Source organism: Perognathus longimembris, chromosome 3, assembly GCF_023159225.1.
Source record: "Perognathus longimembris pacificus isolate PPM17 chromosome 3, ASM2315922v1, whole genome shotgun sequence".
NCBI lineage: Eukaryota > Metazoa > Chordata > Mammalia > Rodentia > Heteromyidae > Perognathus > Perognathus longimembris.
This window is the reverse complement of record NC_063163.1, coordinates 9,236,384-9,262,884: the sequence shown is the minus strand read 5'-3', so window position 1 is coordinate 9,262,884 and position 26,501 is coordinate 9,236,384. Positions and strand designations below refer to the sequence as shown.

Sequence of the window (26,501 nt, the reverse complement as noted above, 5' to 3'; positions counted from 1 at the left end):
CCATGTTAACTGGGAGCGCCCCAAAGCTCCCCCCAACCCCACCCCCACCCCCCGTCCAGCCGGGTCCCTTCGTCCTGGCCCGGGTGGCGGTCGCGGTGGGGCACTGGCCCGGCATCACCACGGTCGCTCTTCTCCTCGCCCCAGGTATGCAGGGAGTTCCAGCGAGGCAACTGTGCCCGGGGAGAGACCGACTGCCGCTTTGCACACCCCGCCGACAGCACCATGATTGACACGAACGACAACACCGTAACCGTTTGTATGGATTACATAAAGGGGCGTTGCATGAGGGAGAAATGCAAATATTTTCACCCTCCTGCACACTTGCAGGCCAAAATCAAAGCTGCGCAGCACCAAGCCAACCAAGCCGCGGTGGCCGCCCAGGCAGCCGCGGCCGCGGCCACAGTCATGGTAAGTGCGCCCGCCCCCTCGCCCGCCCCGCGCGCCCGGGGCCCTGGGGTGTGGGGGGGGGGTCGGTGCTTGGGGTGTGCGCCCTAGGGAGGCCAGGCTGCTCCACCCACCCCACCCCACCCACCCCGCTCCGCTGCCGAAGTGCCGTTGTCGTGCCCCCCCTCCCCCTGCACCCCCTCCCCCGTTCAGTTGCCCCCCCCCCCTTCCCTTCCCTCCCTTCTGCAGCACAATAAGGAAATCCCTAGGCGGTCACCTGTGATGTCAGTGCAGGCAGGTGTCTATCTCTGTCTTTGCTATCTTTCTACCACCTGTCGTGGTTTACCCACTTTTCACGCCCATCTGTGGCTCCGCTGCACCTGCACCATGGTCCCTTCCAGGGAGGCAGGCAGGAAAACCAGCCTCGCCCCCTGCCCACATCCGCTCCCTCCATGCTGCCCTGACTCCCCTCCCCAGCCCTAGCTTATGTGGAAGAGCAGGTTGAAAACAGCACTGGGCTGGCCAGGAGCTAAAACAAGACCTGTGAGTGACCCAGGCTCACCAACTCCATTTTCCACACTGCTCACTGCCCCTCTGGGGGAGGGGGGTGGTGGTGGTGGCAGGGGCTGGGTCCTGGGGTCACCAGCCGCCCCCACCCCACCCCAGACAGCCAGAGGAGCCTTTCCCTTACACTCCACGCTTCAGTCCTACTCAAGCTTGATCCCTGAGATCAGAATTCCGCTTCCAAGACCTTCCCAAACGGGCCGCGTGCCTACCGTGTGTCACCCACGCTGTCCCCACGGTGGCGAGATTTTACAGTGAAGGGGAGGTTGGGTGGCAAGGGTCTCCCTGCCTCTCCCGCTTGCGTAGTCAATGGCATCGCCTTGAAAGCTCCCATGAAATCCCAAAGTACATCCAACTTGAGGAATCATCCAGCCCGTTCCGGGTGCTTCTAATTAATTTCTACCTGGGCTAAGAACCACGCCCGCCCCCTTCGTGGAAGGCATTTCAAATGAAGGCTCTTTTCTTGGTAATCATCTTTTCAAGCCAGCCTCATCGTTCCCTAATTGACGTGTTGATGCTCCGACACGGAAGGCCCTGTTTTTCCCCAGGAACGATGTTGCAAATCACAACTTGGTCCTCAGTATGCCCCCCCCCCCCCAGGACAAGCAGGACACTCAACTGAAATAGCTTAAGGGACAGAATTGGATTTTGCTGCATCATGAGAGGAGAGAGGAAGCTTGAGTCTCGGAACTTAAGATCCATCAAGTCTTCTCTTTGGCTTGCCCCTCTTTCTTACTATGTCAGCCAGCCATGATGTAGACCAGAGCTGTGGGCAACTATAGGACACACTCTGGTATCACCCTGATTAGGAGGAAAATCATGAAATGTCCTTTTGACATTCCGGTGGCTGTCCCTGTGGACATTTGACAGGAATTACCTGTGTAAGACTTAGTTTGGGTCTCAGGGGTCATCTCTCACTACCAGGGAAGGAGACGAGGCTCTGAGAATATAAAAACATGAGTCCCCATAATTCAAATACCCATCGAACAAAAAACACACTAATGTGAGGGTTCGGCCCTGGTTTTACCTGCCTGCTTCTTCTGAGTGCCAACTCTAATGCCTATGAGCCATTTAGGTTTCCATCCCTGAAGGAATGACCAGTGTTAGGCGACTGATAGGGCTAAGAAGACACGTGTTCATTCATACAAACAGATCAACGTGAGACCACAGCTCTGCCCTGCCAGAGTGTCTCCGACACGTGTTCACTATGCCGTAGGTGCCAGGAGAGTTAGTTGCCATCGTTTCTTAAGCTTGTTACACTGTACCCAAATCTGGAGTGCTGCCATGTCACCGGTTCTTGCCACATCTTCAGAACCAACCCAAAAGAATGTCGCTTCAGAACAAAAGCCAGCCTCCTCTTGACAATGACAGGAAAATGACTGAATCTGTCCTGTCTTTTTAGGTGAACCCAGAGGCTTAGCAGAAACCAGTTTAGACTTAGGTGGATGAAGTTATAAGTATTCCTACGCTAGGGGCAAGCTGACTCAGCACATTGCAGGAAGATGATTGTCTGATTTTCTTCTTTAGGGCAAGTGAGAGTGATGATTGCAATGCAAGGGAGTAATAAGCCATTCACCTGCCTTCCACATCTCCAGCCAGTGTTCCCTAGTGGCATTGTTATTGGCTATCTGCGGATTTCCCCCTTATTTTGATTAATCAAACCTTTAAAAATAAAAGAATTTAAAGCTCTTGCCTCGAAGAAAAGGCACATTTGTTTCCTTTTGAGCCTTATTCTTTTATTAATACCCCTTAAAACACAAGCATTGCTCTCACCAGACATGTTAAAATGTAAGAGGAAGCGAGACACAGCTGCTCTTTGGTAGTTTGAGCACAAAGGGTGTTTCATCTTCCGGCATGGGGTCTTTGTTCACATAAGCCAAAATGGGACGAGACAAGAGAGCACTAGTTTGTAAAAGGAAATATGGAGGCCGCCATCGGCAAGATAAGCATCAATTGTTCACCCACATCCTTGTATCCCCCTTAAGGTGGCAGTTCTGATTATTTTGTCAGGGTTTCCTGACCCCTCAGAGTTGATCTTTGCTCTGATCCCTTGGTTTGTTTGCCTTGACATGAAGTAGGGTGTGTGCCTTGACCCAGAAGAAGAAAAGCCCAACTGCATTTATATGGGCTCCATCTACTTTCAGTTATGTCCCCAAGGCAGTAGGGGCCCAAATACAGGATTATAAATGCCAAGGAGGCTGACCAGAAAGGATGTCTACTATCTGGTCCCAACAAAAGGGCTCAATTTAACAAGATGCACACCTTTCCCTACAAATCCTGTTTACTTGGAAAGAAGATGCTTGCATCTAATAAAGGAAACAAAAGTATTCAATAGAAAAGAGAGACATATCACTTTCAATGTGCTCAATGTGAAGTTCTCAGTTTCTTTTCACTCGTAGATTATCTGAAATTATAGGAAAATTAGTTTTCAGTAAGCTAAAAAGAGGAGGGAAAATGTGGAGAATGTTAACTTTTCATATGATTATCCTAAAAGGAAGTATTCAACATTGTGTATTCTATCCGGAGATAGATTTCATTAAATGATGCTTTGTCAAATCAAAATTTTGATCATAAATATCAGCCTTTGGAGACTTTTCCAGTTAGCATGCCAAAAAAAGACTAATTCAATAGTAGATTCATTTTCTATAAACCCCCAGGACTGGAAAAAATGAAGGAGAAAATTGAGTCTTGAAAATGAAGGCCACCTGATTTTGAGTTTCTGCATCCCACTAGTGTTCTGAGTGTGTGCTAGGAGAATAAGTGGCTGTGTAGCTCTCTTTAGTCAGTACAGATTACTTTAAGCTCAAAAGTAAATACAGTGTGGAACCACAAAGATGCAAGATTTCAAAGAAAAATGGCACCTTGGCCAGCCACTGATAGCTCTGTCATTCTAGCTATTCAGGAAGCTGAGATCTGAGAACCACGGTTCAGGAGCTAGTCATGACTGACAAATCCCAGAGACTCTTAACCAGCAAAAATCTGGAAGTAGAAGTATGTCTCAGGTGGTAGAATACTAGCAGAAAAGCTCAACTGGAGCTCAAGGCCTTGGTTTGAAACCTCAGTATGTACAGGAACACACACACACACACACACACACACACACACACCCCACAAGTTATAAAATGTCAAACTTGTGTGTTTTTTTAAGAACATAGAAAAGCTTTCTTGTTATGGAGCTCTTTGGAATGATTTTATTTTTAATGTTTGGAATTTTATAATGCTGCTTTTATCTTATTTCATGTCCTTTATCAAAACTGCTTTCCCAAATTTTCTTTGCCATTCAGCCAAATCTTGTCTCCACTTCCAGCCCTTCCCACTTTATCCCTAGTCACTCTTTTCTCCACACTACAGCACTTTACCTACCTCCTATTGTACATCTTTTCCTGAATCATCAAAAGATGATAAACGATCTTTTATTTACCAAGTAAAATATCAATGATTCCCATTTTAGGCATGTTGTTCCACTCTATTTTATTTCAAAACTATAGCTCTACTTTAGAACTTTAGAATATAAATTCTTCATTATTATAAAACCCTTATGGATTTACTTATTGTGCTAAACATAAAAAGGGATATTTCATTTTTCTTATTTGCATTGAAGCTATTCTTTGAATTACTTTATTTTCATAGAATTCCATCATAGAATTTTTTTTCCATTTTTTTTTAGTGACAATTAACCAGGAAGAGGAAAATTTTTCATTGTGGTCTAAATTAATCCATATCTGTTATTCTTTCAATTGTTTAAAACAGTGAAACTAAAAATATGGTTATGACATTTATTTCTAATCTGTGAGCTATTGTTTGCTATTTTAGCTGTTTATATTGTACGTCGTCTAGCCAAGAATCCCACTTTCCTTAATTGGTTTGACTACTAGTTGTAGCTAAAAGTACAGATAGGATTCCTAAATAGAAATTATTTAAATACTCAAGGACACCAAATACCTTTTCAGAGGGTATTTTCTTAGTATAACCGGTAAGTTGTTTGAAATGAAATAAATTATAATTTCAACTGTAGTCAATAACAGAATGGATGATAAGTTAGTCATAAGCAGAAATAAAACAGAATACAAGTGAGAAATTTTGAGAACTCACTATTTAAATTCAAAACTTGTATGTTTGGCACATTAGTCCACATAATCTTATAAAGACCCACTAGCAGAGTGAAACAAAGAATTGAGGCAATTATCTATAGGATTCAGACAAAAAAAAAAAATCAACATACAAACCCAAACAGTTTTGCCTAAATAATCTTGTGTTTGAATATTTTTTTTGCCTGAATTTTCATTTGTCTCAGTTTGCTGCTTCATTTTGTTAGGCTAGAGCTGAAGTGAAAATTATCTTTGTGAAAATTTTCAACTTGGATTGTGCCTCATGCCTTTGGATTTTTGTCAACTATATACTTGAAAACTAACTTATCAGACGTTCTTCAAGCTGATGGCCCTTGAAAGTTTTGCATTTTTTTTTTCTGAAGCAATATAAAAAATGCTTATGGTGTGTATGCAAGCTGCTGTTTTAATTAACTTTCCTGAATTTCAAACATCTATATTTTACTCTCTTATATGCTTTTAACTAAGGTATAGTAGATGCATTTTTGCTTCAATACTAATTTAAAGGTGTAATATTCATTTCTTTAGAGAACATTTTTGTTGTTGTGCATGCCTAGTGTTTTGTACGTTGTATATTGCATTCAGAATATTTTTTTCCTTCTCACCTATCCACAATGCAATGCCGTTCCCATGATGCACCTCTGCTTGCTGTTTACCTGTATGTTAATTCGCTTGAATCCCATTGGCCCACTGCCATCATGTGCTCGCTGCCTGTTATTAAAAGACTCAGTCGACTGCCAAAGCAATGAAGCGACCTCTCGAAGCAACTGTAGACCTGGTACTTTGACCTTTCACCTTTCGCTTTGCATGTAGCTTTTCAGAGAACCATCTGAGATTTGTATTTACTTGTAAAATACTGGTTGCAGCCAATCATAATTATTAATTTAATGGAAAATTTCAATAAGGTGTTTAGCCATCTTGTTTGCATTTGTAATCTGTGAAATAAAATTGACCCTAACCAATTTTAATACCTTTTCCAAAAGAGTGAAACAAATTTAAATTACTTGGCTCAGATAAAGGCTCATTATAATCCTTATTAACCTTAACAGTCAAGAAATCATCATTGAGTTAAAGTAAAGAATAGGTATTAATAATAACACAAATGCTTTTTTTCTTCCCTCTCCCCCTCCCATTAGAATAGTTGAACCCATTTAAAAAAAAGCTGAAGCCATTTTTGTTTTCGTTGTTGTTGCTTGATAGTTTTTCTTTTCCTTAGTTGAGATGCTACCGTTTTTGGGTTACAGAAATCATGCTTTTGCTCTCAATAACAAATTCTCACTCATTCGACATTGCCGCTGTTTAAATTAAGGTGCATGGCATAAGCATCTCCTTAGCTATCATTTAAAATGTAAAGAAAGAAAGAATATTGTCCTTGACGATCTGTAGAGACACGGAAGATGTGTTTGCTTTAAGTTAGACATATCTTATGGACTTCTTCCTTTCTAGGCCTTTCCTCCTGGTGCTCTTCATCCTTTACCAAAGAGACAAGCACTTGAAAAAAGCAACGGTGCCAGCACGGTGTTCAATCCCAGTGTCTTACAGTACCAGCAGGCTCTGACCAGTGCCCAGTTGCAGCAGCACGCTGCCTTCATCCCCACAGGTATGTGCTCTGACCGTCCACCGCTGCGTCCTTCTGTCCTTCCGGTCATGTGCTTTCTTCTCATTTCTTTAAGCTGTTTGGTGGCCTCTAGTGTTGCATCTGATGGTGCCATACAGCCTCAACTGTATCATTGTCTAGATATCTAGATATTTTGACCTTGTTTGGATAGCTGAAAGTTGTTAGGATTCTAAAGCCAAATATCTGATCGAGCTGAGTGACAACTTTAACCCAGGAGAAACAGTGCAGTTAGGGGCTTTTGCTTTCTTGTATTCACACAAGCCCTGTAAAGTTGTTTCTGTGTGACAACTGAAATTTGTCCTTAACACTGAATGACCTAAAAATAGCAATTCTAGTAAATACTAACCAATTTGTATCTCTTTCTATTCAGTGCACTAAAAAATAATGAGGCTATTCAAAGTAAAGCAATCCTCTAATCATATTTTATATCCATGCTATCTCTCTCTCTCTCTCCATGCTTCTCCACGGTCACCAAGTTCACAAATTTTTTAGAGAGATATGAGTCCGTATCCTCCATTTCTGAGCCAATATCTAATGATAGGAAGTGCTACTGTGCATTCTCTTATCATGCCACTCAGATATCAATCATGTTTATCATGAAATCTCAGAGTTCCAAGCCAGCTCTGGGATCTCCTCATCCAGTTGACTGTTTTACAGATGAGAAAACTGAGGCGCCCCCCCCCCCATGACAAGTGGCTTTCCAAGGTGACAAGGAAACATGGTAGAACCTGGATCCCCCAGCTCTTGTCCAATAAGCACATTACAGCAGCTCACTGGCATCCGGATACAAGATCCCAAAGGGCCCTCTGAAAAAATTCAGCCCATAGTGGATCTGGATCTTTAAAAAAAAAAAAAATAGCATAACAGATAAGATACATATGGAGGAAAAAAGCATAATGCATGTCATCACTACCCCAGACACAGACACCCCAAACATACACATCACAGAGAGCTCAATAAGGCTGATTTTCACCTTAAGTCTGTATTAGAAACAGGGTATGACTTCATCTCCCATTCACTAAGTTTTGGGGTTCAAAATAGATGTTCTTCCTTCCCTGGTAGTGAATTGAAGATGAAGATAGAGGAATAACAATTTCACTGAAAAGAATTTAACTGATCCTTATCCATACAAATGGACTTTTTCATTTCACTCATTTTCTTAAATTCTAAAGCATATTAGAAGATTTATTTCATCAGGGATAGAGAAATACTTTTGTAATATTCTTTATTATAATATCTATACTTTAAAAAATCTAATGACCTATCAACAGTTGTACTTATTATAACAAAATATAAATTATGTAAGCAAAATGAGTCAGGATTTAGCCCTCTTCTTTTATTTCTGTACCTATCTTAAATTCATAGACCTGTAGATAAATCTTTTAATTCAACATCTATCAGCACGTGAATCTAACACTACGACAGCCCTAGACAGTGACCACCCAAATAACATAGCAGTATTCATACTTGTAACCCACTTGAAAGAATATCATTACGTAGCAATTACTAGAAAATTAGTTACCCGCCCCCCCCCACCCCGAGTCCTGTGTGGTTTCTACAAATGTCTTGTAGACCTCTTAAGAGGGAAAAGAATTACTGAGAGGAAAAAAATAAGAGATAAATGTGTTCCTTGAGAACAGGAAATAAAACCATTACCATCTTGGGAATATCTGAGACCTTGGAAGCTAAGCCTTTGCTAGACTTCCAAGCCCTTAATTACATATGTAATACTCTAATCCAATAATGACAAGATCGGAGGAGGAATTGTTGAAACAATTCACCTTTTAAGATATTTCACCTGCAAACCACTTACATGTTTCCAACACAAGAGGGAATGACACCTCTCATGCAATAAACTGTTCGCCTTTCAGGAAAGGCCTTATATTAATAAGACAGCTATTAGGTGTTGGGTGCCATGGCTGTGCACTTCTGCCCTCTGGTGGATTCTCTAGGAACAGCTCAGACATGTCAGCAACCTCTCATCCAATGGACATAGAAGCCAGAGGGTGGGACCAGCCCACATAATCCAGCGAATTCGAAATTTCCATTTGTTACATAATAATGAGATCCTAGTGAAAAGAGATGTAGATCTTGTGTTTTGAAGTGCTATTTCCACGTCTAAGAAATATTCCTGTTTCTCTCAAATTATGAAAGAGCACATTTTATTAAAAGTAGCATACGCTTTCTCCCACTTTAAATCCAAAGCAGCAATTTCCGTATGTAGAGTAGGCCCAAGTTTTTATTTCAGGATTTCCTTCTTATGAACCACATTTCCAGCATCATCTTAAAAGGGATCATGATAACACACATTCATTGTTAATCCTGGGTTTTTTAACCTCTGCAAATTAAGTGATGATGTTCAAAAGAATAATTTGTAGAACTGAGCAGATGGTGGACCAATTATTTTTAAGTGTACAAAATTGTTTTATTTATATATATGAAGGTTTTAGATAAGCAATTATTATAAATATGAAGTAATAACATTTTTTTTGTTTTCCTGGAGGTTACCTTTTATGGAAAAGACGTTCATAGTGAATCCTTTGGTATGCTACTAAAATTCTCCCATTGACACATGTGAATTTGGATTTTTAGGAATTCTACCTCCAGGCTGTAAAGCTATTAACATAAAATATCACACAAAAATATGGGATTCTTCTCCAAAAACCATACTAAGATAATTATCACCCTGGTTGATGCCTTGGCACATTTTCAGTGGGTGGGACTTTTTTTCCCTCCTTTTGATAGGGATTATTTTAACCAAGTAGTTATGCTTTTTCTTTGCTATGTTAAGAAAGTGACAAAAACCACACACAGTTACTGAAATAGCACCATAATGATTCTTGGCATTTCTCTGACAGGTTTATTCTGAGTTACTGGAAGTGATCTTATAGATATTATCTATTTTTCTTCAAGATGTTACAGTTCTATTAATGGCAAACAGTTATTTGCCTTTTGCAGATGGAAAAACTGAGGCTGTGTTTATTCTACGAAGTGGCATACGAATTATCTGGATAATTCTGGTTGACAGTGATTAGAGGTTAAATGCTTTGGGCAGTGGAAAGCAGAAAATATCTGAGAATGTTTGTTTATAAAATTAACACCTGGGTGACAGGCCTCAGCTGGTCAGACAAAAAGGCAATGGCCAGAACCCTTCCTGAGTCATCAGTCCATTATAATGGGAGCACAAACTACATGATGCAGGGGAGCGTGCTCCCGAAATGCTGCCCAATGATGAGAAGCTATAGAAGTTACTTAAGGTTGCCATATACCTTGTGACTAATTTGCCCATGTTGGGTAGAAACTGTCCACCTAAAATAACCAGATGCCCAGGCACTGTAATCCTAACCACTCAAGAGGCTTAAATAGGAAGGTTCAAAGCCGGCCTGGGCAGATGAATATGAGAGATTCCTATTTTCAATTAACTAGCAAAAAGCCGTAAGGGATGTGTGGCTCCATTGGTAAAGCACCAGCTCTGAGCAGAGAAGCTAAAGCAAGAGTGAGAGGCTGAGTTCAAGCCCCAGTACCAACGCACATACACACACATGCACATGCACACATACACTCATATTCACTTCAGTCAGCAAACACGTCCTAGACACATGGTACGTTCTGGGTTTGAGAGCTGGTGGTGAGAATGCAAAGGAGCTCTGACCTAGGTGAAAACCACACAGAAGGCACAGCGTGCAGGCTGAGCGGAGGGACTGAGGCATAGAGAGCTCTTGGAGGTTGCTAGAGAGGGAGGCAATGCGTTCTGCCTTCCACACGTGCAGTGGGTGGTGGTACAAAGCATATGGAGGAAGAAGACTTTCTAAAGCTGGAGACATTGACGGAAGACTTTGAAAGAGAAGTGAGATTTTTACCATCGGGTGGAGAGGGGGGAAGCGCATCCCAGGCAGGGATGATGGGAAGAGCGTATTTGCAGAATAGAAAGTTGCCCACTCTATTACATGATAGCATCCAGTACTCGCAGGGTCTTTGGAAGAGGAGAGGGGAGGAGTGAGGTGAAAAGGCAGAGCTGAGCCTTGGAAAGAAGAAGAGCAAGACCATTGGGCAAAAGAGCCAACCCGATGGCAAAAGCAATGTGTTTCCAACATGCACATACATCCCTCTTAGGCTGCCAAAGGCGAGGCTTACTGAGCTAATGTGGCTGAGCCAATCCAGGACTGAAGCCTGAGCGATGCCTCTGAGAGCGCCACCAGCAAGTTGACAGGGGAGCAGCTGTCCATCCTTTGCATCCCTATGGCCCTTCTCACACAGGGACATCACCAGAATGCCTTCCCAGTCTGTCCGCACGGCGCTGCCAGAGAATCCGAGGTGGTTCTCACAGGGGCCATTTTGAATCCAGCCACGGTGGACTTGAAAAACGAATCATTCACAAGCTGGGTGCTCGAATGAATCGGAGGAATCAATTTCTCCCAGTACACTTCATTCTGATGCTGGAGAACAGCCATCCAACACAATGACGCCATACCATGGGCCTCATAGACCAAGCCAGACAGGAACTCTGTCCCGCTGAGCTTACAAGACAGGAGGAAAGATGGATGGCCCACAACCCCCGTAGAAAAATAGGATTGAAATTCAGAGGACTGCAAAGGCAAAAAGTGAGATGAAAAGAAGACTAACTTAGGGGGCCCGAGGAGTCGATAAAAGAAGAGTGGAGAAGCTTGCTGAAGACATAGCATGTGCCTTGAGACAAGCTGAGCGATGACAGGAGCGAGGATTCTTCTGCTGAGAGCAGAGAGCTTGTAGGAGGCTCCCATCGAATGGAAGGGTAGTGTGCTCCCTTGAATGCAACGAGAGGTTCCTCTGTCTATCTAGGACAGCCTGGGGAGGGAGACAGAGCCTGGACCACAAGTAGCTTCCTCTTAAAAGCAGGAGCAGCCATTGATTCTTCCTCAGCAGAGGAGTGGCCAGGCCTGCCGAGGCAGAGGTTGATTAAGAATGGGCTACAAGAGGAACAGGAAGGCCAATGAGAACATTGACTCCTAGCTGATCCTAGACATAATGGCCTCCGAGGTGATAGTGGATAGGCAAACAGACAAAGGCAAGCTGCATTTGGGGGGCAGGATTGCTTTGGCTTGTTAGTGAGTGGGCCCCTGGGGTGGGGGTGGAGTGTCACTAGGGCAAGTGGCATCAGGTGTGACATTCCCTTCAGGCTGGAGCTCCACGGGGATGCTGAGGTCCACCCCTGACCTCTTGAGATGGAGGAAGAGACTGAGAAACAGTGAGGTTGACACCTATTCAGCATGAGACTCAAGTAACAGGACAAGACGGATGTGTTGAAGGGAGCGGATGCTCAGAGAAGAAATCTGAGCAAGAGCACAAAGCATGGAAGTCATGAGTTCACTGAGGCTCTTTAAACGCGTACATGGAAGAGTACCCAGGACTGGCATATCAAAGTAGATGAAAAACACCCAGGATTGAGGAAAACTCCAGAAGACAGGGATGGAGAGGGAAGATATGAATACAGAAAGAGGAAGTTGCCAGAGATAGGGTTGGGAGGGTATAGGGGTGTGTGTGTGTGTGTGTGTGTGTGTGTGTGTGTGTGTGTGTGTGTGTGTGTGTGTGATCAAGCATCTGAAAGAAGGATTGGTTTGTTGTTGTGGAAGGAGTGGCCAAATGCAATACACTCCTGAGACTCCAGAACAAGTAGGCGATGGAATAAGACTTTCTCCTGCTCAACCATGCCATGCGGAGTCACTGATAATAGACATTCTTAGAGTAGAGAGATGAAGACTTAAGACCAATTTGGATAGGACTGAAGAATAAATGGGAACAAGGGAAGTGAAAAGGTGGATATGGCTCACTTTCTAGAAGTTGATTTGTAAAGATTAGAGCAATTGGCTGGAGGAAAAAGTGGTGTCATAGAAAGGATTTGTGAGAGAGTCTATACCCGCACATGTTTGTTGAGGAACCCAGTAGGAATCCCTTTTGCTGATGAGGTAGAATTAGCCTGGTCACAATAGGGGTTAGATAGAAGTCTCCCTCTGGCATGGTGAGCATGGCAGAGAGAATAATGGTGTTTACATCACAAAATCTTCATTAAAAACAACCTCACATAGCCTGGTTTTCATCCCAAGGAACAGAAGAATGATCAGATAGTTTCTCAAAGTTCTCAATACACTTCTTAACAGCCCAAGTTTTATGATCCATGTACATTAATAAGACTACCTTAGATAAAGCAGCTCTTCCTTAGGAAAGGATGAACCTCCCCACCCCCCTCCACTTCTACCCATTACCCATGTGAGACTCACCTAAGTCCTTCCTCTGAGTCACCTTGATGTGACCTTGACAAAAAAACGACAACAACAAAACCTCTACCCTGGGTTCTCATTCAGTCCTAGTTCTACACAATTTTGATTTAGAAGGCGAAATCCTGATTACAGTTCTTTTCATAGTGATGTTTACACAAAATATTTTATCATCACTCCATCGAGCAAGCAGCTTCTAATGCAGCAAGTACAGCATAAGTGTAGTGACCCTAAAACCTGGCCAGGATTTGGGAATGGAGTTCTATTTCTAGTCTTGCCCTTGACTCACACTAGTCATGACCTTGGAGGAGTTACTATGCCTCAGATTTTTTCATCTGTAAAATTTCTACTTCCTCCCTTGGAGGATTAATTTGATCGTATCTGTAAAATATATTGAAGTCATAGAGGAAGGGAGCTACGACATTATCACATGTCATTCTTCTTAGTATCATGTTGATGTGTATATGACTAGCAAGTGTGAAGAAGTAGTGTGAGCTTGGGAGGTAATTGGCTTACCACAAGTCAGCTATATCTGTGTCTGTACTGACAATGTGAACAGCCCTTTTCAAACTGTGTTAACTAACCCTACTTATTTCTGGTTGCGCTTCGATCTCACTTTTGAATGTTAACTCTAAACCGCTAACCTGTTTCTTTCCCTTTATCCACTTTTTCCACCCACCATTGCATGACGTCAGGGTCAGTTTTGTGCATGACACCCGCTACCAGTATTGGTAGGTTTCAACCTTTTTTATTTGTATTTTTATATAATGTCTTTTATACAATACTTTCACTTGTTTGACATCTGTTTCAGAGATGGTAAAAATAAATGCTTGAGGAAGTAGTTGATCTGAAGGCTTATTTGGCTTTAGAGTTACCAGGGTTGTTTTGTTATTTTTTAAAAAGATGTATATTTAAGAAAATGATGGTTTTAATGTGATCTTTTGTGCTAGAACAATCGCTACCAAGACATAAAACCACAAGTACAAGTCTGCTTTTTAATGATTTGTGTTTTGTTTCTCTTTATAGTTTATCTGGTATAGCATAAGGAAAACAGACAGGAGGCAGGCTAATTTCATCAATGTTTTAAAGTTTCATAGTGGTGTGCCTTTATCTCCTCTTGCTTGTCTTAGAGTTATCAGAGTTTCCCAGAAGTATTTATTTTTTAAAATGTATATATGTATATATACATATACATACATGGATTCATTTTGAAACCAAATGTCAGACTTACCTTGCTTATCTTTTATAAGTGTTGGCTCATTTGTGATGATTTTTGTACCTGCTCATTCTTTTTGATGTTAAATGATCCTCAGCCTAATAGTTCCTCAGTCTGTCTTTAGGACATATGGATTGATTCCATCTGGAGTCCAGAAAAGCAGATGTTGCCAGAATTTGTCTGGATGTTTCCGAGTAACCATGTTAGAATTTACATCAAGGCCATTGCTTTGCTTGTTTATTGATCAAAATAAAACACAGTCTCCAGCAATTCTTTTTTACATAAAAGATCCCAAATTGGAAGAGTAAAATGTTCAATTTGACCATAGTTAATCCCAAAGAATATCTTACCCCAAATTTGACTTACATATCAGGCCTTTGATGTTTTAGAATTTATGATTATTCTACACTTGATTGTCCTTTATTCTTACTTGATTGGATGTTGCCTATCAGATTTTTTTTTTTTAGAAACAACCATTATTAGATTACTGTATGCTAAATTGGGAATGGTTCTATTGTTAGAAAACAAATGTTTATAAATCCTTATCAACCAAAGTAATCTGCTTTGGCCTTTCTGGGAATCACTGATTATGTTTTAAAACTTCCTTTAATTGTACTTGTAATAAGCTATTTTCCCTTTTTTATTTCTCTCCCATGCTTCCTTGCTTTGCATTGTGATTGCATGCCATCTGCTGGTTTAACCCATGATGGCTTGCTGCTCTGATATTCACCATGCCAAATACCACTTCTATTACCATAATGCTACACCCTCCTGTTCATTGCTCCCATGGTTCCCCTCCTGAAAGTACCCATGATGCACAGCGCTACGTCCGCCACTGTCTCTGCAGCAACAACTCCTGCAACAAGTGTCCCCTTCGCAGCAACAGCCACAGCCAATCAGGTTTGCTCCTTTTAAAGCTTTCTTTCACAAATCCCGAACTCTAAATGAGTGCTGATATTTAAAAAAAAAATTCTCGGTGAGAGAATTTTTTTTTCATGTTTATCCATCAAATTTTATTTTTTTAATTAGTTTTGTAGCAAGCATTTACAGACAGGTTGCACTTATTTAGAGTTAACATTTACTGCAAATAATGATGTAGCTATGTTTTGTGTTGCACTGTTTGTTTTCGTACCTAATATTGTGTAATTAACCTGACAGGCTTAAATTCCTTTTAGTACAGCGTTACTTATCCAGTGGTTTATGAACTGCCCCATAAAAATGGAAAGGCACCCAGGGGTGCTCCGGAGCTGACTCTAGTTTGATTCGGTTTATTCAGACCTTATCATCTGTGGTAGAGGAGGAAGTCTCCTCTTAGAAAAGTCTCCCTCTTCATTCTAAGTATTAAATTTGAGGTCTCAATAGTGCTTATTAATTTGACAGTGGTCATAGGTGCTACCAAACTCACTCCTCCCGCATTGGACAATCTGCCCAGAATCCGGCCTAAGAGCCATTACATCCCAGAAGGAGGAAAGAAATGGACCACTGGGTTCGCAGAGCTGGATCTAAATAAATAGGAGAGTTTAACTCTGTGGGTTTAATGCATGTTCCAATCCCACCTTGCATTATGACACTACCTAGTGAGAGCCAGTGACGGTTTCCTAGAGCCACAAGCTTTGACCTCAGCAGTCCACTTAGATACATTGGTTCCTGGCCACAAGGAAACGGTATGTGTGATGATGGAGAATAAATTCTCCCATCACCTAGAAAACCAACTTCAGAAAAAAACAATTGTGTGTGTGGAGGGGGGAGGGGGTTATTGTTTGTTTCATTTAATTTTGAATTTTGTTTGTGTTTTATAATAAAATAATCCACGGTGCCAATACAAGATGAAAAGGAATCTAGGAGTAGGCTGGTAGGAAGGCAGGGCTGGTAGGACAAATGGTAAGTTGGGCATTGGGGGCTAGCAGGTGGGCATAAATGGCATCCGGCTTCCTGCAGGCTGGCGGGGCTGATTTCCACTCCAGTGACTGTGGGATCCCGAGGCACTGGGCTTCCTCGCTGACATGAGAGGTGTAAAAGCACTGGGTGGCGGGAATGAAAACGAAGCCCCTGACCATGCCTACCCTGCCCCCTCTGCATCATGAGAGAGCAGGGAGGAGCGAGCAGTGGACTGCACAAAGGCAAGGTGAACCATGTGTTTGGACTTCTTCTGTTCACCACCCCACGCCCAGTCCCCCTCATCAGCATCACAAAAGGAGGCTGGCAAGTTTCTCACCTGGGTAGATGATTTTTTTTTTTTTTAAACTCATAGGGTAGCAGAAGGGAAAGAGGTTGTTTGTATCCTCCCATCATTTGGTTCAAAATTCCTCTTCCCACTCACTCACTCATCCTTTTTGATGGATCCCAGGGCCTTATTACCTGCTAAGCAAGTGCTCTCCCACCTGATCTATGGCCCAAGCCCTTTGGGTGCTTGGCATTCTGTTCATAAGACAGGCTCTCCCAAACAGTGACTGAGCTGACCTCCGAGTGGAGACCTCCTGTGTCTGCCTCCTGGGTAGCTGGGATTATAGGCATGTAGCTCCATGCCCAGACCACGTCCTTGTTCTTTTGAGGGAAGATGGATATGTGCTAAGTCTACATCCTACCTCCTCCAACCATGTTTATGCGTTTTAAACATTCTAATGTGTATTACAAAATTTCTCGATAGAAAAAAGTTTGGAGAATAATGTGATATCAAAATTTCACCTACACTTAATAGCAAGTTGCATGTTTCAAACACTTAGAGTTAGTCTGTAACAAAGGGAAGGGAGCCTTGGAGTTTCAAAGCAAATTCCTTCCTATGTGATTAGCGTGTGGCTCGTGTCATTTATAGTTTTGTAGTCTGATGATCTTGTTTGGCTCTGTTTGATAAAGGAGAAAAAGTAGAGACTGTAAACACGCGTATGGGTGGGAAGAGGCAAGAAATAAAAAGTATGGACTATTTAGAAACGCAATCATATTATTATCAGTTGTGTCTGATCAGTAAAGGAACTAACAAGTCTAACTTTAATTTCATCCCAATAACTTTAATTACAGAAGTACTTAACTAGCTTCATGAATCCTGGATTCTGTGCTTTACAGTTTGTTGGTGGCAGTCATTGCTACTGTATTGCATGTTGTTATAAAATGAAATCCTAAAGCAACACTTGATAAAGTCTGCTTACAGAGAAAGGTGAATCACCTGAAAACCATAGGTTTTCAGATTGAATTTTTTTTTTATGTATTTTCAACAAGTCTCATGTCATCTACAGAAGAACTTGGGAGTTCTTTTAGCACCTAAGCATAAGAAACAAGAGATTTGCTAATGATTGTGAAACAAGAATCCGGTGAAGATGTCACCATTTAAACTCAACCGGAATGAGGAACCTCAGCTCATTCCTTTGTGAAAGGAGGAAGAGATTCTCATGACCCCTGAGATTTGTGCCTCTTGCACAAGCCTGAAGCATGGCTTTGTTACAAAGGTGACAGGCAGGACAGAGAGTAAAGGCTCAGAAGCTCCAGAATGATACGCAATCTGCCTTCTCATCCTTAGCGCAAAATGCAGCTGGTTTTGATCCCCCTTTTTTTAGTTAATTTGATCAATTCAGACCATCAGTTCAAATATTTGAGCTCTAATAGGTACTTGTAATTAGATACGTCTTTCATAGGAGGAAGACAGTCAACTAAAGCTTCTCGGGCAGCTTCTCTGGTCCAGGGTGTTTTTAGTTTACCACGTGGAGAATCACACATAGCACACACAAATGCATGAAGTCCATCCTCAGGGTGAACCCCCCAATAAAAGTTTGCTTGGATCTCTTTGTAGACTAGTGGTTTTAAATTAAATGGAATCTAAACACAGGAGAAAACTTTTTTTGAAAATGTGATTGTTTAGCTCTAAGAATAGATACATAGACAAAAAGACACTTTCCTATTTCAATTTTCCTATTGCAAGATCTTTGAGTCTTAATATACAAACTATATCGATTAGTATTACTACTACAAGCCATTTTGTATATGCCAGGTATGACTAGAAATGCTCTCTCATAGATTACACATTATATGTCATATATTCAACTCTACTAGATAGATGAAAGCATATGTGTGCTTAAATACATAGATTCTTATTTAGTCCTTCCAATAGTTTACAAGATAGGCTCAGTGCCATTTTATGGATGGCAAAACTTGAACAAGTATAGCGGCATGAATAAGGTTCCATAGCTAGTAAGTGGTCCTGCTAGAGTTTAAACCCAAGCAGTTTGGCCCCAGAGGCTTGGTCTTACCAACCAGGGTCTGCTCTTCTTCTACAATTATAAGCAATTATAAGTATCAAAAGATACTTCGTCCACAAATAAAACATCTATTGAGTGACACTCAAAACAAACAAATGGAGAAAATGAAGAAGCCTTGCGAACACCGGTCAAGCCAAGGAGGGGTCTTAATTGGGAAGTTGAACTCTCAGCTAGTTATAGAATAGCAAGCTCATGTTTAGGACCTCTGTAGTTGAACATCTTGATTCTTTGTGGTACTAGAATCAGTGGGAATTTGTAATATCTAATAGAAGGTTTAGCATCCGTCTTAGACAGGTCTGTGGGTACCTTCTGTCTCAGACTCAATTCCTAACCTCTGTTAAATCTCTGGATACCTTGGTAAACAAGCAAAATCAGACAAGAAAATGATGTCAACCTGAAAATTAGTCGGTTCCATCCCACTAAAAGAACCAGAATTCATAGATTTGTTGATGTGTCTGCTGAAACAAGTTTAGAGTATGCAGTAAAACGATAGAGGTAATTGGCTTAGTATATGGATTATCTAGATATTTTCCATGTTACAAGAAATTTTATTTAATAAAAAGAGCACATATTAAAATTTCTATAACCTGAGTGGTTATAGACCTCTGTGGTATAATTGCTTTTTTAAATTATTCAGCAGTACCTTTTATTCTTTCATAAGTGGAGAGAATATTTCCAAATAAGTATAATTTGTATTTCAGCTTCTTTATTTATACATGGATATTACCCAGTTCACTTAATTACATCCTTCAAGGCCCAACTCAAACACAGTTTTTACTGAGTCTTGCCTGCTGAAAGTTCTCCATCTGTCCTATGAGTTTTAAAAGGACGGTCTGCATTCCTCTTAGGGTATCTTCGGTAGGTAGAAAGTCACCTTCCAGTGTACAAAAGTGGGGTATAAATTTACGTGGAGAAGAGCCAACAACCTGAGCAATCAGAACCTCCACTTGTGGGACTAGCTCTGAGTTACTGACTCCAAGTTGGACAGGGCCTGAATGCCAGGCTAAAGGGTTCTGCCACCAAGGGATTTGCAAGCAGATAGTGATGGAAATAAAACCTAGGAACACAGAGCAGATAGATTGGAGGAGAGAGTCTGCAGGAACCATAAAGCATGCACTCTGGGACCAGGGCCATCAATCAGCAAGTAGCCTGTTGGTCTCACCATTTCCCATTAGCCTGGGAATGTTACTTTTAGCTAAGCAAAAATATAAACATCATTTCATACTAAAATGTCCCAATCAGCATCAAGTGACAGGAAGACATATGTGGGCTGATGTGACAGGTTGGTGATGGGGCCTCTTGGGCCTGGAGCCTTCTAGAATGGCGCCTGGGTTCCCCCACTGGTTGCTGCCTCTCTTTCTCAGCTTCCCACTGCCTACCTCAGGGAGATACATAGAAGCCTCCAGTCCCATGCCTGACAAAAGTCACTTCAGATGTCACCCCATGTCACCTCAGGGTGGCTTTCTGGACAGCAAGTTCCATCATCCATCTATCTGGTGCATTGTGGTTTTTATGTTTCTGTGAGGGGGAAATGATCCTTACAGACTAAGGACAAGGAATCTCTCGAGAGCACCCAGAGGTGCCTTAAATGCTGACTGAGTCAGACGTTGTTTCTGTTATGTGTTAACCACATCTCTAAGAAGTGCTGCCTCGTGGTTAGGGAGTATCAAGGCCTCCACAACTCCCGAGGCCTCTTCTAAAGGCTCAGTCCATTCAGCAGAGTTGACCTTCCAAAGAGTTCATTGGAAATTACTTGAGCCACTAGTCATTGGAATATAAGAGAACCTAGGAATTTCCCTTTTCTATATATGCTTGATAGAAGTTCACTAAATTTAAACCATGTCTTATCATAAAGTAAAATAAGTTATCTCAGGAGCATCCTACTTTATACTTAGTCCTCCCCTATGAATGTGAACACAGCTTCACAACTGATTGGAAGGTAACCCATGCTACCCAGGAAAGCCAGAGAAAATGGTGAGGTCACGTTTCGTGACACCTCCCTCACATCTGTTTTATAAAATATCTGTTATTCAAGGCCATCTGTTGTGACTATATTGAGACAAAAGTAGGAGGCACTCCACATTTTCTGCTGTTCACTACTTGACCCATTTTGGGGGTCTGTGTTTGTTTCACAAGTAACGATCTTGGTTCTGCAAGGCCCCAGTGTAGGTGGCGTAGGCTCCTGTCAGATCTCTCCTGAAATACATGGCAGAGTGGCTGGCCATCCTCTGTGCTGCTGATCCAACTGTGAAACTCTTTTTTCACAGTTTGCTTCTTCCTGAAAGCAACTGGACCCCAAGTATTTTCTTCTCTTTCCCCCCAAACAGAGAATGCAACTGTTAGAATCCAGCTCTTGCCAACAGCACCCTGGGCTAGGATAGCTTCTAGGCACCATACTGCCAAAGTGACTGAGCTGCCTTGAGCTCTGTGCGTATACTGTGGCTGTAGAGAAAGGGGTTGGTGTCTGGATGGGGCATGATTGCTTCAGATGAGATAGAATTGTCATGGCAGATATATTTCAGAGAAGACAAGCCTAACTCTGTGTGTGCATGCATGTGTGTGTGTGTGAAAGAGAGAGAGACAGACAGACAGACAGTCTATTAAGTTTATCTAAGATAAACTGTAAAATTGAAGCATTTGCATTCCGTTGACATTATTAAGTAAATCTACTTAGCAGTTTTTCAGTTCTAACTTCCATTGTGTATCATGGTTAGGGAATCTAGATTTACTACTAGTAGGGTCGAAAAAAAAGAGTTTTCAAATGTGTAGGGGTTACTGTGCCCATCTTGGATGAACTTGAGTCTATGAGAACCACCTAGAGAAGGATGGATTTTTCCCTTTATGAAATCAGAAAAGAAGGAGATGATAGACCTTTTGTTTTCCTGCCTTCGGTGCAGCTGCTTCGCAGGACTACTGTGAGGTTTAGTTAATAAATGTCTCTGCAGATTCTCTAAGAAGAGCCAGGTTATGTAAGCATTGTGGTCGCATACAGTTTCATTTTGCATGAATAATTTACACCTCATGATGAGGAGTTGGGTAGAATTCTTTTGTATACAGCACCTAAAGATATCATATCAGCTCCAATTTTGTGCAGCTGAACAGAAAAAAAAAATGTCAAGAGTCCTTGTGTGAAGCTTTTCTGCCTGGAGACTCGCTCTACACATGACACCTGCAAACCCCACCCTCTGTGGCATTTTGATGGGATTTGGGGCAAGGGGGCGGTGAACTTTCGGATTGGAAAGTTACAGTGCCGGTAGTATTTTGGCTTTTGTTGATGGTAGAAAAATCATGCTCCATTTCTCTAATTTTAGGTTTCCTCCTTAGAACAGAATGAATATGTAGTTCACTCTATATGTGTGTTAGTTCCAGCTCTAGATTTGTAAAGGAAGAGAGAACCTAGCTGCAAGGCAGGAATTCAGACCCATTTTCAAGGGCTGGGGGAGCCGCCATGAACAGAGTGAACCTTCACTCAGAGGCGTTGGTTTTGCCCGTGCCCTACCTGCGTGGCCCACCTTCCTGCATGTCTGCTTCCACGTTGGGAGCGACGAGCTTCTATGTCCAGATGAATAGGGATTCCAGGCAAAGCCTCCTGTGGCTCCACTTAACAGATATGACACCATATGGCCTTCAATGTGGCCTCCCAACCCCCCAGGTCACAAGGCTGCAGGCACTGACGTCCAACCCACGTGCATCTGAGTCTGTGACTATTTCAGAGGCCATCAGTCAGGGAGATGTGAGAGATATCCAGGGGTTCATTGTCTAGTCAAGGAGATGTGACTCCATCTAAAACAAAGCAACATAGAACACAAATTCCAACACATAAATATTGCCTTGTGGAAAATAAGCCCTATGGGAGAACTCATCCCTAAAGTGGCTCTGAGGCGCTTGTAGTAATTAGATAAAGGATGGGTAAAGCAATTAGATAAATGGCATGGACCAGTTTGTAATTTTCAAGGGTAGAGATAAAGATGGAGTCAAAGGAAAAAGGAACCCACATTCATAAATCCACCACCGTGCCATTTTGTGGCATGCTTTTGTGTATGCTTTCACATTTAACCCTATAAGTGGGTTCTATTTTCTCTTGCAGAGGTAAAAAGAAATCTCAGATAAGATTTGGACATATTCCTAATAAGCCTGCCATTTGATCTCAAGTCTGTCTATAATCCTGATGTCCCTATTGGTCAGATTTCTTTCACGGTGACAAAATCCCTGAGAAAGATTAGTATGGCCTCACCGATTGAGGGGTTTAAATCTATCATCAGCTGGCCCCCTGCTTTGGGGCCTGTGGCATAGAAGACCATCATCGCAGGCAGGAGCAGATGGCAAAGAGGGTCTGTACACCTCGTAGCATCCAGAAGGCAAAAGAGAGATGGGGAGGGGATCGAGTCAAAATGATTCTCAAGGACACGCCCCAATGACCTAACTTCCTCCCTCTAGGCCCCGCCTTTGGAAGGTTTTGCCATCTCCCCGCAGCACCAGGCTGAAGAGCCCTTCTTCCCCGTTAGAAGAGCGTGTGGTTTAGAAAGGGATTTCAGGACCAGTCCAGGGCTTTATCTCATGGTACAGATCGACAGAGCAGCTCTTGTTACCTCAGATCTAAAAGAGGGGACAGTGTGACTCGTGTGAGCAAAATGACTTGCTTTGGGCCTCACGGCCAGTGAGTGAATAATATCGGAAGGTATGAATACAAGATGCAGCAGGAAGTCCTAGGAAATACAGTTCATAATTATGTAAGGAAAAGGTCAGGCTTATAGAGGGACCGGGTGAGAACAGGACAGGAAATGTGGTATTGGAGGCTTGACTCACCATGACTCTACTGAGAGGGAATAAGTAGGTCACTGGGAGAGGCTGAGTGTTGACTGGCCAAGAAGCAACTGAGCCCGTCAAGTGATGAAACCGAGATGGGAAGAATAAAGAAAATGAGTGAGCTTGAACCACACAAAGCCAAAGAGCCTTCTCGATCCTTTACTTTTTCTCCTCTGCTCACCTGGAGGCTGTCATTAGCCTATACCAAACTGTGGATGTTGATACCTCTCTCCTCCTCACCCCATAACCCTCCTTCAACACCTCTTGCATTGAGTTTGGTAAAGCGAATAGTTTTTGTCTTCATTTCTTCCCTTCAGTTTATTCTACAACAATTCAGTTGCCTGGAATTTTTTGACATCAGTTGATGAAAAATGATAGTGATTCTGGCAATTAGAATCCATCATGCTTCCACATCAAATGTGTATGCTGGAGCTTTTGATCGGTTGGTGTTAGTTTTGGTGATCAAATTACATTATTCTTCCCATCAATCTGCTTGCCTTGTGGTATCCATTGATCTCAGCCCCCTCTTGATAAGCTTCTTGTAATCAAATACAGATACTCGCCACTATTCATCACAAGGCATTTCTAGAAACAGCATTATTAAACTGATCATTGTAAATGTCACCCATTTTCCCCCTGGTCTCAGGCACATCAGTCATTGTAGATCTGACCCAAGACCATCATCAACTAAATCGTAGGAAGAGAAGACACTAAGTCAGAAGAGCAAATTTACTGCCATCATGCCATGTCTCTAAAATAATATTTTAAAATGTGATATGTGTTACATTACAAATAGGAATCGAGGCTCAGAGCAGTGAAGAACCTAACGTAACTCACGTAAACAGCAAGGGAGGCAGGCCTTGAATTCAGTTATCTGTGTCCTGCGGAATGGTGTTCTTCCTCTTTCACCTCATCCCCTTCCTCGCTTAGCAGAGTCTGAAGTGATCATATAGGGGGTCCAAGGCCCACTGAACATGCAGACAGCACCAACACAACTCAACCTCACTGCCCTCTGTGAAGCACTTGCTGTATGCCAGACTCTGTGCGTATAGTCTTTTATCTATATCATCTCAGAGAAACTGAAAACCCGCCTGAAAGGGACCGTAGTGATTCCAATAGTAGTGATGAGGGAACTACAGTGTAGAGAAGCTGAGGAACTTACCCAAGATCATACCCTGATTGGGGGGAAGAAACACAGGTGTAAAACCAAGCTTCTCACTTTCCACTGTGGTGAAGAAATGAAGAGAGGGTGAGGGAATGATTCGTTCATGATCGCATAGGCATGAGAAACTCCGACTCCTGACACTACACAGGCCCTCGTCCCATCCATCAACACATAGCTAGTGTGTCCTGTTAACTTATTTTTTTTTGTTTAATTGAACAAAATATAACGTTACTTCCTCCTTAGAATTTAGAAGTTTTTGAGGAATAAAAAAAAAGCACTCAGAGAAGTTAAAGTTAAAAGGCTTTGCTTTTCCCTTTGTATCGCTTCCTGTATTAATTTCATAACTGTTCCATTCCTCATTCTTTTGATATTTGCTATTGTTCCGCTGCGATGTGTAGGAAGGTCACGGAGCTGCTTCTGCTATGAGGATTCGGGAGAGAAGGAATCGCATGGATCGATTCCTATTGTCCATGTTCTTTTCTTGGCGCTTTTCTGACTCTCTGCCTGGTGAAGGGTGGTCTTAAACAAGAAGAGAAGTTAAAAGAAGGAAATCTAAGCAAAGTGTAAAGAAGGAAAAAAGCCCATTAACTTGCCTTGTCCTTAGACAAAGGTGTTTTAATTGTTGGTTGAGTTTTGTTTGTTACACTTCACCTGCAAAGCTCCCTTCTTCATGCTACCCATGCAGGGAGAAGATGAAAGAGATGAAGGCTTTGGAGAGGGAAGAACAGGCTTCACTAGATAAGGCCAAGTGCAGTGCATGGACTTGTCCATAAAGCATCATTTACTCAAGCACAAGAATTGCTAACAAATATTATAATGTGTCATAATATATGTTTTGTGGCTCAGACTGACTAGGAAATTAAAATCACTTAAGTATTGCCACCTAATAATAATTATAGCATTTCTTTTGAGCCTAGTGTCACCAAGTATTTATTAAACACACTGTTTGATTTTCGTAATTCCCCATGAGTACTGTTGCATTTCCAATGATGCTAAGGACACTAAGAAATACCAAGGATCAAAGATGTTCAAGAGTCAAGTGTAGTGGCTCATGTCTGTCATCTCAGCTATGCAGAAGGTAGACGTAGGGAAAATTTCAGTTCAAGGCTTGAAGGATGTGGCGGGGGCAGGGGGTACACAGGAGTCCCTAGCTAAAACATACTGCAAACAGAAAGTAGCTGGAAGTAGGGGGTATGGTTCAAGTGGTAGAGCAAGTGCAAGGGCCTGAGTTCCAGTCCTAATACTGCAGATAGATGATAGATAGATAGATTTTTAAATGAGATGTTTAGTGAGTTACCAATGGTTACATAACCATTGAGGGGAAGCTAGGTTTGAAACAGACCTGCCGTTAAGGAAGAGGAGATGGCGCCATTCAGGAATGTCAGCTTTCTCTTGTGGCAGACCCTGATCACCACACAAGGGATGGCTGACTGCACCATCTACAATAGAAGATTCCAGTGTGTGAAATGATTGATATGACTTGACAGCCAAAACTTCAATGAAAAGCCAGAGAAGTTCAGTTTAGACTAGTCATCAGTGACAAGATATACAGAGCACAAGCAGAAAGGGAAGTAAGTGTATTTGATATTTATCTCATCAAACCAAGTATATTTCCAACATATGGAGAGTCATACAAATCCAGCATTTAAATGCACAATAGTATTTATTTGAATAACTATATAAATGGCAGCTCAAGCCAAATTTCATTTAGGATTGTGCATGCTAAAACAATAGCCTCAAGGAAAGGAACTCACATATGTCAGATAGTTTATATGAATTATTTCATTTAATACTCAACTCTGAAGTGTCTTCTCCATTTTCCAGATGAGAACAATCTAAGAAAATAATTGGTTTAGGGTTCAGGAAGGTAAGATAAGAGGTGGTTGGACAGATACAGACAGGAGGCTCCTACAGATTTTATTCTCCAGTGAGCACAGCACACGTGCAAAAACTGGACCTTATGGACAATGTGGAGTTGAGACCAGTCTCTTTCTGTGATTCTTCTTGAAAACTTCTAACTACTGTGCTGGAGACGCAGCTCAATGGTAGAGCACTTGCTAGTATGCATAGGGCCACACTGTCAATCTGAGCACTACAAAAAACAAGAAGAAGAAGAAAATCTCCTTCTAACTAAAGAGCTTCTA

The 26,501-nt window shown here is 42.0% G+C and overlaps 1 protein-coding gene across 4 annotated transcripts in view; it reads left to right on the top strand.

The window, feature by feature from the left end:
- The window catches only part of Mbnl2 (muscleblind like splicing regulator 2), a 145,565-nt gene that overhangs the window by 106,110 nt on the left and 12,954 nt on the right, over positions 1-26,501 (top strand). Inside the window, exons 5-8 of one of the 4 annotated variants that reach the window (XM_048341166.1) lie at positions 145-408; positions 5,779-5,832; positions 6,501-6,654; positions 14,945-15,039. In XM_048341166.1, coding sequence (XP_048197123.1) covers positions 145-408; positions 5,779-5,832; positions 6,501-6,654; positions 14,945-15,039 — 567 coding nt within the window. The remainder of the gene's footprint in view (positions 1-144; positions 409-5,778; positions 5,833-6,500; positions 6,655-14,944; positions 15,040-26,501) is intronic. The other 3 variants (XM_048341165.1, XM_048341169.1, XM_048341168.1) reach the window with 3 other exon arrangements.